Consider the following 18764-nt stretch of genomic DNA (forward strand, 5'->3'; position numbering starts at 1 on the left):
GCTCAGGAACTAAAGGACTCGAGAATCAAAGTGCTCGACCATGCTCAAGAATCAAAGGGCTTGAAAATCAAAAGGCTTGGCTCAGTCAATCAACAATTATTAACATATGATTCATTTATTGATCGAGTCAAGGAATTTCCTATATAGACTTTCTCTTAACATAGTTAAGAGCTCACACCTTCACATAGATCCTTATTTAGCTATGCATAGCAATTTCATTATAGATCCTTAAGTATTATATATTTGCTGACATCAATTTCAAACATGAATCGAAAGGAATTGATCAGGGCCATTCAAAAACAACAAATATCTCTTTCTAGTCCCATAAAAAAATAAAACTAACTAATCCTAAAACAAAATCCATCTTCTTTTTACACTATTATGATTAATTTTAATCATATTAATATATATATATATATATAATATTTTTGACTAAATTAATTCGATTTATTTGTAATAATTATTTAATAGTGATTATAATAATATTAGAATAAGAGTATTTTTAAAATTAAAAATATGATTGGTATTTTTCTATTTTTTTAAAAAAAAAATTAATGATTCTAATAGTTATGCATGTTTTTTAATAAAAAAATAAAAACAATATCATTATTTTAGTGTACTTATATTTATGTTTGACTAATAGAAAACATAATTTGATATAAAATTCATGTAATTTGGGTTCCATGTTATTATGTTAATAAATTTCTGTTAGTTAATTTTAAATAATAATAATAAAAAAAAATCCGAGTTTTAGTAGTATTTTGAGTTCCAAAAAATGTCACGGGGCTAATGAGTGTTGAGGCCCAACCGCACGTGCCGCCGTCTCTCTCCTGCCCCGCTGGTGGTCCCCGTCGCACGTGGTGGGAATGAAACTGATTATTAATTTATTTTCATTAATAAATCAAATAAATGGAATGAAAAATTGCTGTCATACGGCTCCTACGGATCGGCGTGACGAATAAATAAATAATACAGGAATTGTGACAGCGAAAGGAACAGAAGGGTTGCGCTCAGACACAGACCAGACCCCCCAGCGCAGCGGCCGCTCCCTCTATAGAAAGCGAAAGCACGTACGTCGGAGAAGATAGGCGAAAACGGAGACGACGACGGAGAAGAAAGATAAGTGAGAGAGAGAGAGAGAGAGGCGATCGGAAGCTCTTTCCCCTCCTGTTTGGGCTCGACTCTAGGGTTTCGACTTCTGGAGCGCATGGGTCGCGGTAAGCCCTGAAAATTTTCTTCTCTCAAATTTCCGTGTGATGCCTTCTAATTTTTGGCGTCGATCTCGATCCGATTTGTCCCGCGTCTCTCTTTCTTAATGATTTAATCTTATTGGCTAGTTTTGGCCGTTTGGAGTTTGTTTTTGGCGATCCCAGGAAAAAATGGCGAATTAGGTTTTCATTCACTCGGTTGTGTTTTTCTAGATCTCTAATCCTTCTGTATCACCGTCGAATTGTGTGATTGTTTTTCCCCCCACGTGGAATTAATTAATTATGGATCTTTTCTTGTTTCGTGGTTTGTTAATTTTTTTTAGATAAATAGAAGTTAATTTTCGAATAAGGTTGCTAAAAAAAAAAAAGAGAAGCAAATCAAAACAAACTGGATCATTACCAATAAAATCAATTTTTATGAATTGAAACATCTTTGCCCAGTATATGCATCTAATATCTTTGTAACTAGAATTTTTAAATAAGGGTGTCAGATTCTGATTTATACTAGCAATCTGTTTGTCAAACTTTTGAACCGTCAATCATATCAAAACGTTGGCTGTGAAGTCCAACTAAAAAACAATGGAATAAGTTAAAGCGATTCAAGTTGAATCGTGAATCATCCACTCCTTTTAGAAATAGAACAATCGATGTCGACTTCATTGTCATAGTAGTCAACTTTGGGTCTGAATGACATTGATGTGGTTGAGTAGAGGAAGTGGAAGACAAGGAAGGTGCTACGTGAAAATTAGAAGAGGACGAATTCTATGTGCTGAGGTTTTTTCTCAATCATTTTGGCTTAAGATATTGTTCTCTCATTCACAATTAGGACTCAAGCATTGACTGCACCTTCATCGTTGATTATTGTGTTATACTAGAGTGGGTTTATCATATTTGGATAACTTTTAGGTTCATTTATTAGATAAGTTTTGTATCCTTTATTTATTTTGTCCAACCCAGTGGGTACGATTGCCTCCATTGGGCATTACTTGGATTTCTACTTGGCTGTATTAGGTATCTGTGAACCCAGTTTTCTTGCTTCGCCGGCTTCTTCTGTAAGATTTGGTTTCATTTTTTCCTTTTGTTTAGGTGGTTTGTTTGATTATGAGAACAATAAACAGGATATAGATATATTCTAAATCTGCAATTCTATCAGTTGATCATTACACTCACCTGTCATGACTAGAAGCTTGGCCAGTAATTGCCCAGTATAGGTCTTAATAAGTATTGTTCTAAGAATTCTTTTAATTTGTAGCTGTTGTATACAACTAAAAATTTATAATATCCATGGGAGTGATTGAAATATCTATTACCTAGTAGTTTTGTGGAAATGGTTATGAAACTCTTTAAAAAAATGAGGTTGCCCTCAGTGACATTGGAAATGTTTGATACTAGTTAAATTTTGCATTGCGCTAATTAATTTTTTTCCTTCTGAAAGCAGATTTGTGAGTTGATTTCTGATTGAACTGTGCTATATATTACAGTAAAATTCTACTACTTGTTTATCCTCTTCCTACTGGCTTGGCAACATAGTGCAAGGAACTGAGCATTGAATCTTTTACCAGTGTATTTACCTGTGAGTCAGAATGACACTTGAGGATTTTTTTACTCTATCAGAGATGAGAGATGGACTCTCAAGTCTTGCTAGAGTTGAAGAGCTGCTCTCGATGATTCAAAAGCTAAATGATCATGCTATAAATAACTTGGGTGATGCAGCAAGACAATGGTCTACTGTTGCAAGTGTTTTGGCAGCTACTAACAAGGAATGTCTTAGTCAATTTGTTGAGTTAAATGGTCTTTCTTTTCTGAAAATGTGGCTTCAACAAGCACTAGATAGTAATACTGATGAGAATGAAATTGTTGTTGAGGAACTAATCCTATCATTATTGACAGCATTTGAGAGGCTTCCTATTGACCATAAAAGAATAACTGCCTCTGGAATTGGAGCTACTATTGAACATCTCCTTGATCACAGAAGCACTCAAATTATGGAGAAAGCTAAAATATTGCATGATATATGGGATCATGCAGAAAATGATGATGCACGCCTCTATGATCTGGATAATATTGGGATCAGTCAAGAAAATCAACATATACCAGCTGAGGATGTGCAGACTGGAGAAACTGATTCAAATTCAGGAAATCCACCTGTCAGTATTCCTCCTTCTTCGTGTCTGGTGAAGGAAAAGATGGAGTACAATCTGCTATGACTGAATCACAGGTCTTGACTGGCATAAGTTCACTCGAGTCCAGAAACAATGAGAGAGGCCCAATATGTGATCAATTTCATTCCACATCTTTGAACACAATTGTTTTAAATTCAGTTTTAGCTGGTGAGAATTCATCGGCATCATCACTTGTCTCAAACTTATGTCAAGAGAAATTGCATGTCATAGAAGAGCCTCCTGTTTGCAATGTAGAGGGAAAACTCTCTGCTGAAACTTGCGCACAGTTTTGTCTGAAAGGAGATGCAGACGATCAATGTGATGCATCAGGATCCAGGGATATTCTTTCTGATGTGAAAGATATTGATATGGATGCTAAGGAAGTCAAACCAAGCAAATCCATCCAAGAAAGTGGTATTCATTCTCTGTCTCTTGTTTTTCATGAGCCTAAAGCGACATCAGCAGTTGCTACAGAGCCAGATATCTCATGCATGCCAGTTTCTTACATTGGTGACTCTTCTTCAAGGGTTATGGAACATCAGCCAATGGCTGGGGCAGTCAACCATGGCCTGGACAAGGATTTGATGGCAACCAAGGAGTCCATGCCAGCTGCAAATCTCACTACTTGTTTTCAAAATCCTTCTCCAAAAGCTAGCATTCATGACAACATCAGTGATCCTCAGTTATCTGATCCGAAGGAGGAGGCCACTAGTAGTGTCATTAAGGATCTTGATTGCAAACTCAATTTCAAGTATTGCAAAAGTCACTTTTCAGCCTCCACTGATTTTTTAAAAGCTGTGCCAACCGCCAAAGCTAATGAAGAGATCAACCAGAAATCTGGACTGGAACTTGAATGTTTGGATGATGCTCTTGAGGTTGCGAGGCAAGTGGCTATAGCAGTGGAGAAGGAGGTGGTTGATTATAGAGAAACTTTTTGCAGTTCTCCTAATGTAAATTCCAGGGAAGCATATAGTTCTCATAGCCCTGTTTCTGAGGAAGAAAAAGAGGAGGAACTGACTGAGCAAGTATGTAGGAACAGTTCATCAGCTGGAGCTGAGTATTCTGACCCATCATCTCCTGATAAGGGATCAGAGATCACACAGAATATCAGTTCTGATCAAGAAAACATTGATCAAGATGTAGTGTCACCTGAGCCAAAAGTTTCTGCTCAAGAATCAGTTTGCAAGGCTGATGTGGACGGGTGCACTTTTGATCTAAATGCAAACATTTGCAACGATGAACCTGAGTGCTCAACAATGGTCAGCCCCAAAATGCCTATTAATGTGTGTGCTCCCGTAGCTGTTGTTGCTTCTTCAAAAGGAGCTCCAGGAGTGCCTGCTACTCTATGTTTTGGAGGTGAAATGGGTTGGAAGGGTTCTGCTGCAACCAGTGCTTTTCGACCAGCATCTCCTAGAAGAACTTCTGATGGTGAAAGGATTTCTTGTGCAAAGCAGAAACAGAATTTCCTTGAAATTGATTTGAATGTGGCTGAAAGGGTGGATGGGGTTCCTGATGACTTTGCATCATTGAAACAGTTGCCTTCTTCCTTTAGTCATCCATATAGAGATTCATGTATTGAAGTTGGTTCAAAAACAGAGAAGCAGAATTTGGATTTAAATTGTAGTGGGGATGAGGAAGTGTCTATACTTCCATTCTCATCTTGGAAGTTGAATATTCAGAATGGAGAACGGAGTCAATCTTCAGCTTCTTCATCATCCCATAAACAGACTTCCTTTCGAGATTTTGACCTAAATGATAACCCATCTTTAAATGATGCTGGTTCTCACAGCTTCAGGCAATCATCTAATAAAGCTCTAGAATCTTTTGGATGGAAAGCGCCACATGAGCCCATCATCAAGATCATGGGAGCAGAAATTCCTATCACACGGACAGGCAATATGAATCAGGTGCAGCTTTTGTCCATACCAAATGGGCTGCAAATGGAACCTGGCATGGTTACCAGACCATTGCTGCCTTGCACGAGCATGCCAACCCTTGCTTACGGGTTCAGTGGACTTCCATCTGGGTCTTCTATGTCAGTTCCAGCAGCATATTATTCACCCGGGAGCATTCCTTACATTGCGGAGACTAGAGGCATGGTACCTGTAACGCACGTCTCTGGCTCCAGCACTGGCTCGGGACATGCTGGGACATCATCCAGGCCGCCACACTTTCTCTTCAGTGCATCTGGCATGCCCTACATGGCTGGTTATGGCAGTGCATTACCTGGTGGTTTGAGCTTGAACAACGGGATGGCACCTCCAGAAGGTGGGATCAGAGGCGGCATTTTTGAACATCAATTCTTTCTGCAAGGGCATAGAGGTTGGATGGAAGAGCAAAACCAACCTTCTACTTCTGTATCGCCGTTAAAGCGGAAAGAGCCAGACTCAGGGTGGGAGCCACTTCCTCCTCTAAATGGTTGCAAGCGGATGGCATCCAGGCCTTAATTTTTTCTATTTTTTCGGTAGGAGTCCTAACGAGAAATTTGATTGTTGTAGGTTTTGGTTGTTCATAATGAATGCCTCCATTGTCATTTATCAGTGTGCCCACCTGGTGGTGGTAGAAAGGCCAGTGCTTGTATATCTCACAAATACTCTAACAAGATGAAGAGAGGGCAATAGAGCAACTAGTATTTATTCGCAAGATGGAATCTTCGCAGTAGTATTCGGTTTTAGAATTTTGTTCTTTGAATTTTCCTACGCTATTGATTTCCTAGTGGTTATTTCATGGGTGTTTTCTTGAATTTGTTTAAATATTCTTATAGAAAATATTTTAGAAAATTTTTAGTTTTTGATACACCAGGCTGTCCGATTGGGTTCAGCTTGCTAGGTCAGGCTGGTCGAGTTGATACTATGTTTTCGCTCGAATGGATAAGTTTGCTAATTCAACCTGATCGATTGGTCTAGACGATCTGATCAATCCGGATCGAATGATGTGATGATCAATCGTTAAGATTACTCAGGTGGCGGATTTCATCTTTTACATCAGAGTTAAGGTCGATAGAGTTAAATAATTTTAATATTTTAAAAGTTAATTCCTAATGCGTATAAAATATAAATAAGGCTTTAGATTTATCAAAAAGTCTGTTAACCTTGGGATTAAAAAATAAATAAATAAATAAACCGTCCGTATCTTTGCTCTCGTACGGACAGACACTGGATTGGACGCCATGAGGAGGAGCTGCACAGCATTAAATGTGAGTTTGCGGCGTGATATTTAGAATTAGATGCCCGGCCCGTCCTCTCTCTCCTCCCTGCTCACGTGGAAGTCAGTGAAAGAGAGTTGGCAGCTACAACCACAAAGTTCGTGGTAAACCGTGCTGCACTGTCGCATATGGACAACTGAGAACTTGGAGTGAAACAGAACTTGCATGTGCCATGTGGGCATGAGTTTTAGCCTGTTGGCAGGCAGGCAGGCAGGCAGGCAGGCAGGCAGTGCTACACGTGACACAAAGCTAAATTACACCAAGCACAACAACGTGTCATGTTGAGTATGACCTGGTTGTCCGCACTGATGGGCTCAGTTGATCATGCAGCATGAATGTTTGCCACGTTAGATTTTGAGATCAGTTTTCAATGATGAAATGCTTATTAGATTCTGCATTGTGTCGGGATAAAATCCTATCTTTATAAATAGTTACGAGACAGACTGTGTGAGACGTCCGAATCAGCGCATCAATCATAGAGTTGCCAAATGAATTAATACAGAATATATTAATTTATCAAAAATTTATTATACGATAGAACAAGACAGATCGATTTATTAATTAACGAATTGAAAAATCTTTAATCCAATCCAACTCCAAATGAATTATGAGTTAGATGGATGAACCTATCAAAAAAATATTAAAAAATAAAAAAATTTAAATTTAAATCTACCTAAACTCACCTTAAATAATAAAATTTCAATCTGACACATCTAAATTATTTGATGGGACAAATTAATCTGATAGACCTAACTCAAATTGACATACATGGATATGACAAATGGTCAAGTTAGCCATGAAATTTCTCTGGGCGGTTAACTATTGGTGTGTGTGTGTTAGGCGCGACTCAATGTGCCAACCCCTTCAATTTCAATGGCCAAAATACCCTTTTTGAACACGCACTTTTACTAAAATACCCCCTCCTGATCTAGGCCATACCAAGCACGATCCATTTCTTATTGTGTTGTGTCATGCAAGTCTAGCTAATCTATAGGACAACAAGAGGCGCTTTGTCTCAAACCTAAGTTGAGTAAAAATAAAATAAAATAATAGGAAATTATACAAATTAAAAATATAAATATTTTTAACAGAAATAAAGCACATGTAATCCTTTAGTAGAAGAAAACAACAGTGTCTTGTGCTTCCTATGCACTTGTATGCCTTGTAATAGAGCATTGCAATGTTGGAGCAGAACTAAAAATCACATATATATTTTTCTAAAAAGTTATTAGAAATTTTCTATATTACCCCAACCTAACTCATAATTTTCATTTTGTCTTCCAATCTCACATTCTCAATCCTACTCTCTATTATATATGTATATTTATATATATTTAACACCACAACCATCATAGTGGCAAGCACATCATAACTTCTACAGGGAAACTTTTTTACATTGGGATAAGATATTAATTGGTAATATTTATTATTTTTATTTAGTTAATTAAATTACATTTTTTTTATTATATAAAATAAATTATTAATTTTAAAATTACATATGTTAGAATGCTTCAACCACTTTATGGCTTCCCAGTTGATACTCCACGTGCCTATGGATAGAGCTCATCCACAAGATACAACCAACCTCATGATGACATATATAAAGATTCAAGATATAACATACGATCAGAAGGTCTATTTAACAAATCATCAAACTTTAGAAATTTTATAAAGATATGAATATAAAATATAAAAAAAATCCACTTAAGTACAATATAAGTGGATTTCAACCTAAATTATCTTTAAAACAATATTATAATTTAAGGGAAAAATTTATAATACCTCGAGAATGATTCAATCTTCTATATTATTACGTTTGCATGATAACCAATAAGAGTTCATTCCAGAATACATGCAAAACTATTGTCATACTACTATTTTTCAGGGATTTTTTTCTTGAAAAAATTCTACCAACTCCCATAAATATCATTGCTAAAAGATCCATTCATCAAGTTATGATAAGCACTAAAACACAGCAAATGGAATGACAGTGACGATTAAGATAAAACAGATAGGCAGCAGGTGAATAGTATCTCGTTCCGGCAACAATCAGTACAGAAAATGATTTAGCCAAAATTGAGGTTTGTAAACACACTTTCCCCATCCCTAGTATGTAGAATAATGATTAACCGAGAAGTTGAAACAAGACAGTAAACTACCTCAAAGGCTCCAGACTTTTTCCTCGATTGATAAACCTAGAATTGTCAGAAGCTGTCTGCTCTTCCTACGAAGCCATGCTACCAGTTTAGCAGCATGCGTCTACTTCTTTTTCTTTGACTTGCTTGACAGTGATTGAGCATAAGCAGTACCCTGAGCAACAAAAACGAAGTGAGAAGAGATCAACAATTCAATGTGAAGGATGAAGAACGTACACCTGTAGCTATTCACATATCAGAGGTCACAATCTAATTTTCAAATAACTAAACCAGGATATCAATGAACATCCTTCATTCGAGCAACTTAATAATTTACCTTCAACCACTCATCCATATCGGCTTCCGTGGTTTTAGTACCCACTTCTACCTTGGTTGATCTCTTTGGTTTCTGGAGAGAAGAAAAAAACAAGACTAATAAGGCCCTCAACATAAATCAGTATGAGCATATATAAAGCAAGCTATTCTAAAATCTGAAAATAATAAGGTCCTCAAAACATCTATCATAAAGGAACAGAAGGTTTTCTTCTTATTTGTTAGCAGATTGTCCATGTTCAAAATAGACCATTTAAGGGCAGTCCGATGTATGAAACTCCCGCCAGTGTAGGTCCTAGAGAAGAGTCGGATCACATTGGATCAATTATACGTAACCTTAAAATGGACCTTTCTGAGAAAGCAAATTCATTTCATTCTTGTCTATAAGCTGGTTGTCCTTGTACCGCATCAGGCCTGAACTTATCTTGTTGAGAACATGTTTGCAATAGCAGAGAGAAGTAATCGATCAATAATGCAATTGCAAGTCTTCTACCCTTGGATCTGATAGACCTACTGATCTTATATTCTTGCTATGAACATGAGTTAGAACACTGTTAAGAGGGCACTGTAGGAAGAAAGCTTTTTAAGCACTCTTCCAGGATGAAATATAATCTATGTTTTTGAAAATCAGTCTGGATCAGCTAACTCAACAACCTAAACTAGGATGGAGGTCAACCCAATCTAGTTGGATCTATAGAGGTGCACTCTGGTTGAACTGGAGTTCATGCCTGTGAAATGAGTGGATCATGACCAGAAGTGATGACTGTTTAAAACCCCTAGCCCAGGTTTGGAAACACTATGTGCCAGGACTAGAATGTAACGTACGTTTTTAGGAATCAGTGGATCAGCTGGCTCAACCACTTAAACTGGAACGGAGGTCAATCTGACCCAGTAGGATCAATAGAGGCACTCTAGTAGAACTGACTTTGGGCTTGTGCAATGGAGCATTGTGTTCTGAAGTGGCGATCATTTGATAACTCTCTAAAGACATATATGGGTATATATCCATTAATGTAGCTCCTAAGTTTAAAGTTCACCTACATATTGATTTAATTCCTTTGCCAACTTTTATTCGCCAAACTGAGAATTGTATATATGAGAGAGACACACGTCGATATTATGGGAAAAATTGAATTGAGTAATCATTATTATAAAAAATATATTAATGCATTTGATAGATTCAAAGATAACAAAATAGAGCACACCTATCCATTCATTAGCCCAAAATTTATCATAAGGAGCTTTACGAAAGTATTTACAATGAGAAAAATTGATGCATGTTTATTCAATTTACCAATTTATTTACACTGTAATTTAATTTTCAAAACAAGGTGTATACTAAATTACTGAGATATTCGAACCTCAATATTTGTGTGTTGACTTGTCAGAAAAGAGTCAAAAGAGATTACTTCGACAAATAAATCAAAGGCAATGTTTTCTGATTTACTAGAAATGACGTCTAAAGAAGGGAACGATGGCAAAGATTACCTTACCAAGAAACAAAGCAAAAATGAATATAAAGATGAACATCCATTAGTCTCACTCATAGAGCTCACCCAAGAAAAGATACTGAAGAAAGCATAGTTAATAACATACTGAGTATTATAATTTATTATTGGAAACAATGACTAAAGAAAAGGGCTAACAAGGCTTAGAGACTCTCAGATAGGAGAATGATGTTCAAAAAATTAGAGATCAATTTAGAAACTTTGTTTGAAATTTGAGAGTTTAAAATTTTAATATATTTTTTAATTTTTAAGAGTTGTTAAAAGTTTGTTGTATTTTTTAAAGATAAATTAAGCCTTCTAAAATTTTATCATAAATTTTTAGAGATAAGATAGGAGTTTTTAGATGACTTGGACTTGTTTCAAACCTATAAAAAGGGTTAGGATCTCCTGTAATGGATTATCTTCCGATTTAAAGATTTCTCTCATTGAGTTGAATTGTTCAGAGCTTTTCATGTGTAATTTTTCATGTTATATCAAATAAGATACAAAATTATAATAATCGAGAGCAATTAAGTGCAACTTCAATCCATAATAACATGAGAAAATAGGTTAAGATGATATATACTAAAAGCCCAATAAATTTTAAAGATAAAAGAGTTCTGTTAGAATGAAAGATGGAAAAAATAAAGGGGCATTAAAGAAAATATTAATTAATATAATATAAATTATTTAAAATTTTTAAATATTCAACTCAATGGAAACATAAGATTCATGTAACTGACCCTATATAATTAGTGGACAAACACAAGTTGACAATGAGGAAAACAGAATATCATCAACCTCACGGCCTCTTTCATTTTATGGGAAGATAACTTAGCTAGGAAGCTAGAATGGTCAAATTGATAAAGTGATAAGGTCAATCAAGGCATTCAAATACTGTCAAATGATAATGTACCTTTGAGAACTGTTGAATTTGACCATATGCCCACAATCCTAGAAAGACGAGAAGAGCAACTCCAAGGGTCACAAGGAAAACTGACTCGATGGTTAAAAATCCTCCAGCTTCAACAACTTCAATTGTACCATTATAGAAAACATTCTGATATGGCTGCTGATCAATCTCATAGTCTATCCTTGCCACCAAGTCAAAAGAACCAGGCTGCACAAGAAACAAAGCATAAGATTCATAAGAAATGAAATAAATTTCAGTATACATTCATCTCATAAACTTCCCTTAAGTGCATTTTTCCTAACATCAGTAATTTTTTTCTCAAAGCGAAGAAAGAATCTGACTTGTGGGTTGTACACATTATGTAATCAATTTATAAAAGCTATGGCAAAAAGGTTACACTTATGAAAACTACCTGTAAGTATTTGCTGACAGCAAACAAATAAGGGAAGGTAGCTTGAGTAGAAACAGGCACTGAGGCATTATAGAATTCCTGCATGAGAAAATAATTAGAGTATTCGTAGTAAACAGAACGTCAATGTAAAGAAAAGACACCATGTGATTCAAAAAATGATAAACTTGACATTCAGGATAAAATAGCATGAAAAGTACTTAGCAGTTTCAAGAAAAAACTAATGACTTTACTGAAGGACAGCTACCGTTAATAGCACAGGACAATGGCCTTTTAAGATGTTTTTTATAAAATCAGCAAGGTGTTCTAATAACTCTGCTAAGCTAACATTACAACTAAGTAACACATCAAGAAAAATCTTATTTATTCAATAAAATCTTGCTCCAGAGTTAAAGCAGATAGTTATCACAATTGAAAAATGTTGAACAACCTTTTTAATCAAAATTGTTGAACAATTTAATTTCCTGCTTGGTAGCTTTTCTACTGCAGCCCATGTACTACCCGACATACCACGTGTGCCGTGATAAGTGTTGAACACCAAGAAGAATATTGATAAGTTCTTGAAGGCCAGGACGTCCATCAATTGAATTTATCATGAAAAAATAACCTCAATGAAACCCTCTACTTTTCCTCTAGTTAGCAGGATGGAATTGATAAGGAATTGGATATTCTAGGGAATGAAATGAAATCTGAATGCAGTAGGAATATGTAATGAATTTTCCATTCAATTATACATTTGATTTGCAGAAATTGTGTGTAATAGAAATGGAATAATCTCCACAAAGGTGACACATTTCTTTCCGTCCACTAGCTGACACACAACATAGTATGAGACAACACAACACGTAATCAAGCTCTATAACAATGCTGATGCAGTTGAAGGATTCCCTTGATGCACATAAGGCTTCATAATGCGGCACGAGGTCAGCAATGTCTCTGTGCAAGAGCCACGAAGATTACACATGGCAGAAATAACTTCTATGTAAGATCCAGTGATGACAACAGCTTCAGGCAGCTCCTCTTACCATTGATTGTAATTTGCAAGCCTTCCATGCCATCTCAAAATGGTCAAATAGTTTATCTTCTTCCTCTCCCTTTCCCCCTTCCCCTCTTGTGCTGTTTGGCATGCCCACTCCACCAACACCAGCACTTACCTCTACATCTAGAAACTTGCTTTTGAATAGATCAATTCAGTGTTCTAAATGGCGAGGCGGCTGCACCTAGGCGGCAGGCATCAACCGCACCACCTTTGCCTTAGGCGGTGCTTTAGCCAGTCAAAAATGAGGCGAGGCTTGCCGAGGCAGTGGGTAAGACGGTCAAAGTCAACAAAATTAAAAAAATAAAAAATACTCCCTTTCAAAACATAAATAACTCCACAACCCAAGTCACCCACAACTCCCTCAAAACATAAATCTCCTCATCCACAACTCATCTCCTTCAACTGGAACCCCCCCGCCGCCGCTATTAGGTTAGCTTTTATATATTTCTAGTCATAAATTGAAATCTCGAGACGTTCCGATGCCAACGCACCACGACACTTCCGGACATGTTCCCCGGACCTAGCGACGAGTTCGGATGCATCACCTGGGCCCGGCGACAAATCCAAACCATCGCTTGAGCCCAACAACAAGCCCAAATGCATCGCCCGAGTTCGATGACGGGCCTGAAAGCGTCACCCAAGCTCGACAATGGACCTGGACATGTCATCTGGATCCAGAGTCATCCCATGGGTCGAAACAAGGGTAAGAAGGTTGGAGTTAAATTTTTAACTTAGGGTTTAATTAAATAATTTTAATCAACTCCTAGCTATAATTAGGATAATTTAAATAGACTTAATTAAAGCCTAATAAAATCATCCTATTAATTTAATATTTATTTATTTAAAAAATTATTTTGTTTTTTTATATTTTTAAATATTTAGATTAAATTTTTTAGAATTAATATGGTGATGAATGTTTATTAATTATCTTGTTAGTTGCATTTATATATTTATTTATACCTTATATAAATTGTATTATATTGTATGAAGCTTATTTATGCTGACTATTTATAATATTATGTATAAAAATAGTAAAAAATTCAACCGCCAAGGCGGCGAGGCGGTCACTGACCTCCCTGCCACCACCTATCGCCATTTACAACACTGGATCAATTACAATGTAATCACATAAGTACTCTAGTATTGTTGGGTTAATAAATGGATTAGGTAAAAAGTAAAATGATTCAGGGCGCAAAACATCTGTCAGAAATTGATATTCCAGGTCTGTTTTGTTATTTTATGAAGAATAAAATAGCTGTTCCTGAACATTAAAAGTTCTGTTGGATTTATACATAAACAAAATTTATTTAATGAAATAATTTGAGATGAAAAAAAATTCTCAAAACTGGGTTTTAAAGAGGCCCACATCAGCCCTACCCTTTTTATTGGATGTCTTTAAAGAGACCTTAATAGTTCTATTAACATAAAGAACAATAGTATCTACATGTCTCTAAAGAGACCTTAATAGTTCTATTTACATAAAGAACAATCATATCTACAAAAATCGATCAATGATAACAAATGCCAATTAAGAGGGCAGTTAATAGACAATCCTCATTAACCAAACTACAAAAGATCTATAATTGCTATTAGAAACTATATATGATCAAAACAATAAACCAAAATGAGGATGTTCCATGACATAAAAGCCAATAATAGAAAGGCAAAGAAGACAACTGTCTGATACAACTTGTTAAATTTCATCAGCACAGGATTGGTTTTCCTTTAGTTACAAAAGAACTGCAAAAAGAAGATTACCAGGCTTTAATTTTTTGTTACTATTTGACCCAATCATAATATCAACTCAAATTTTCACTTATGCAACAGTTGTGAACACTTAGTCTAAGCATATCAGCTTCCACCTAACTGATACGACTTTGTTTTTTAATTAGAATTGACATAGAAAACTCCCTGCGGTGAATCATAAATCACAATCTTTAAAAAAAGTACATCATAATGTAATAATCTGAGACCTAGACAAAATTTGAAGAGATGGAATAGAGCATACACAATTCTTCAGTGTCATGGATAACTCATAACAGGATCAAAAGGCTAAAAAATGAATTTGACAGGCATAGTACAGCAATAATACTTTTAATTTTGAAAAGAAGCATGCATAGTCTGAGTGCATAACAGGTATCAAAGGATACACACCTGCACTGTTAGATTCTGCACCAACATCTGATGATCAAATGGAAGATGAAGGCTAGCATGTATAGCAAGCACATGAAGTGGCGATTCGACTGTATTTTTCCAGAACAAAGCATCACATTAGATGCGCCGTAATTCAACATCAACGATAAGAAGGAAATTGTAGTATGAAAAACACCAAAAATTGCATCAAATAAGTGGACCTCAGTAAAAGGATAACATATGAAAAGGTCATTAACATAAAATCAATATACCATCACACATAACATAATTTCCATGCAGAAGACACAAATACAAGTAAAATTTAGAGAATTTTTTTATTATGCTTAGATTCAGCAATTACCCAAATGGATACTGTCTGAAAGTAGAAAAGTTTGTTATATATAAAATCTGTCAATATAGAGGATCCACAACAATCTTGGGAAATAAATCTATCACTTCAATGAAATGGCAAAAGTAGATCTGTCAAAATAGGAAAACAATTTAGGGAAGGTATGTTTATTAATTTAAATGAGTAGGAGATACTCCTAGTACTACATAATACATTTGTCAGCATTGCACGAGAGTACACAACACAAGAAAGTAAAATCAATACTCATAGGATAAAAATAGAAAAGTTATTTACTATATTATGTTTAAATTTTAAAGTAGGTAGAAACCCACCATCATTATGTAAACCAACCAGCAACTCAGCTTCTTCTCCAGCTGGTACTACTGCATGGATAAAAAGATAAATATATATGTTATAATGCTTCAAAACAACTACCATACCACTTACTTGTGTAATGATTGATCTTCACTAACTTAATACTTACATTTGCCAGCATTCTTTGGAAATACACAAACAGTATCCACTCCAGGAGCTGGACCAAGACCAACATCACTAAAAACTTGGGTATCATCACCAACTATCCCAACGTCACTTCCTTCAATAACTTCAGTTGCAGCAACATCTTCATCTGACTGGCATTGAACTGCCACAGTAAACATATAGTCAGTAAAAGATCTTCTAATGCCACACGTTTATCATACCCTCAAAGAGAAAAAAAAAAAGTTAGCAAATAGAGGATATTAAACGGAAAATTTGTACCTCCTAATTTAGTCCAGAATTCTAATTGGTTAATAAACATTTGCAACAACTTTATATAAGAACATTAAAGTTAAAACATCAGAATCTGAGTTAGTTTCACACTGGGAGATCCTTCACCATATGAAAACCAATAACCTTAAAACTCATTTCATGGATGGAAGTCAAGAAATATTGATTTAACTCTTTGCTCAATCCTTTAGGATCATTTCACAAACCTGTCATATGACTTTGATATAAAAGAAAATTCAAAACTTCATTCACATTGCCCTTGCAAGTGGCAGGCAATTAGCCATTAAGAATAATCAAACTGTTACATTAGGAGAAAGTATTTTGCGAAATGTATTTTTAGAATTCACAAAAATCCAGCAATTCCTAGTTTCGCCGAACCGTCAAAACAATTACTTGATAACATGAATGGGATAATACTGATAAAAAAAGTTTGTCATAGAAACACTGTTGGAAATCAGGTTAAAGATTGCAGGTACAGATGCAGAGCAATATTTTGCCAGAAGAATTTTCTGCTGGCGCTGGAAGTTCAAAGGGCGTCGTAGTCGAACCTTTAGTAATTCATCCAAAAAGGAAACCTTTTGTATCCTATTGTCTTATATCAAAAAAATAAAAAAAAAAAAATAGATCTATTTTCCGTTTTTGTTGTTCCAATTTCAGTTTCAATCCTTCGATTCTGCAGTTTCTTTTATTGTATTCCGAACTCCTTGCGTAGCCTTTTCCCCTCAGAATTCATACATGAGCCATGGTGCCCAGAAAATGAAATAGATCTACGTAATGCCCAATTATACAGATCTCAAATCTCCATGCGCAGGAAACAACTAAGAGATCGAAATAGGTGCGCAGGAAAAAACGCACACATAACAATCAAAATATAGCGACAATCAGTCCCCTAGGGTTCGATGAAGGCGTGCAAGAACTGATCGACAGGTTCAAGCTATCTGGGATCGGGAAGAATATACCTTGCAGGACAGGGGCCCCTACGAGTAGAAGCGCGAGTAGGACGGCGCAAACCCTTATCACCATGGCGGAGAGGAGATCGAAGAATCGCACGGCGACCGCTCGAAGGAACAAGTGATTCACAGAAATGGAATAGGCAGTCAAGACTCGATCGGATCCAGCGTACAAATAACCGTGCGTGCCCTTTTTCACCCCGTGTGTGTGCTAGATCCTACCCGTTCCATGATTCGTGCAATTCCAACGGATAGCCGTTCGATGGGATGCATGGCGAGTGGTTTAGTTTGCCTTGGACGGGGCTCCGATCAACGACACGTCAACGAGAGAAGAGGTGTGGAACTCTTTTTCACCGTCCAATCGTGCCGGAGTTAATTCCGACCGTTCATGGGACGCACTACGAAGGGGTTTTTTATATATATAATTTAGATATTCAATTTTTATTTTATAAAATATTTTCATGATTCCCTAATCTATAAAGAAAAGCTATGATATAACTTCTCTAGACACAAATGATAATGTAAAGTTGAGAAATAAATAGAATTATATATAATGTAACATCAAAATTGAATTGTTAAATCACTCAAAAACAAACTTTCATATAGGAATTTATATTAATTTAAAAAGAAATAATTATAAGACTTTGTTTTATTATAAAACAGAGTTGATAATAAATACAAAATTAAATATTTTAAATAAAAATATATTAATATATTTATAATAATTATCTATTGATTATTAAATAATAAAATTTAAATCTCTAATTTATTAGAGATGCATCAATTTTTATTAGTCTTGATTTTGTAGTGCCAAATTGATAAAATTAAAATTTATCTTGAATTTATTTATTTTTTACATTATTTATTTATTTTTTCTACATTAATTAGAAAAGATTGTTTAGACTCAAAGGTAGAAGTGATCAAATAACCATTACTACTATACACCTTTTAATCAATAATTTTCTATTTAAGATTTAGGCATACACGTAATTGTTGTTTTTTTTTTACATTGATCTTCTTCTGCATTTTAAAAGTTATCTCCTCTTTCGAAGCAAATATATTATTAATTATTGTGAACTTTCAAAGCAAATATATTTTTAGACTTCTCTAATTAATTGATTAAAATGGATGGTGCATGTAGTCTTTGCATGAATTGTGATGAATAGTTTCTCTCCATCTTCATCATCAACGATAAGACTAATTAATCTTTGGATCTATCAAAGTATATATTGTTAAAATTCTACAATTCATATGTCACTGTTGTATGATTTAAACAAAATCCAATATTTTTGGCATTATAGAAAGTTATAACCAATCAGGTTTTGATCGAACTATTGTTAAAGATATCATCATTTGACTTCGATATTTTATTTCTCAGCTACATTCACTATTTGTCATGCACACTGTATCTTCTTATAATTCAGCCTTTAATTCGTATTCATATAAAATATGTGAAAATTAATGTTCATTTTATTCAAGAACATATGACAAATCGATAATTATTTATCTATTAACTCTTTGATCAGACTGATATTTAATTTTTCATTAAACTATTAACCAGATATATAGTGGTTTAACGTATTGATAATCAAATTTGATATTCGTACTATACCTCTATTGAATTTATAGAGAATATTAACAAATATAGGTTACCATAATTTTTATTATTATAA

At 35.1% G+C, this 18764-nt stretch overlaps 2 protein-coding genes across 2 annotated transcripts; one reads left to right on the top strand and one right to left on the bottom strand.

Annotated features, from left to right (window-relative positions):
- The first annotated feature begins 1015 nt into the window (after window positions 1-1015).
- On the top strand, window positions 1016-5905 carry LOC141825610 (uncharacterized). The gene is given in 3 exon segments (XM_074712991.1): window positions 1016-1217; window positions 2690-3368; window positions 3371-5905. Coding segments are annotated over 2 exon segments (3024 nt in total). The 5' UTR covers window positions 1016-1217; window positions 2690-2791; the 3' UTR covers window positions 5818-5905.
- A 2667-nt stretch (window positions 5906-8572) lies between these two features.
- LOC141824117 (translocon-associated protein subunit alpha-like) lies at window positions 8573-17244 on the bottom strand. The gene is made up of 8 exons (XM_074711353.1): window positions 17101-17244; window positions 15858-16016; window positions 15706-15756; window positions 15046-15134; window positions 11856-11933; window positions 11447-11650; window positions 9048-9119; window positions 8573-8885 (listed from the first exon to the last, which is right to left on the bottom strand). Exons 1-8 carry the CDS (start codon window positions 17162-17164, stop codon window positions 8835-8837), a joined length of 768 nt encoding a protein of 255 aa, XP_074567454.1. The 5' UTR covers window positions 17165-17244; the 3' UTR covers window positions 8573-8834.
- Window positions 17245-18764: the final 1520 nt, after the last annotated feature.

This window comes from Curcuma longa, chromosome 3 (assembly GCF_044706935.1).
Source record: "Curcuma longa cultivar G26 ecotype Majalengka, Jawa Barat chromosome 3, ITB_CL_G26_1.1, whole genome shotgun sequence".
In the NCBI taxonomy this organism is placed as follows: Eukaryota; Viridiplantae; Streptophyta; class Magnoliopsida; order Zingiberales; family Zingiberaceae; genus Curcuma; species Curcuma longa.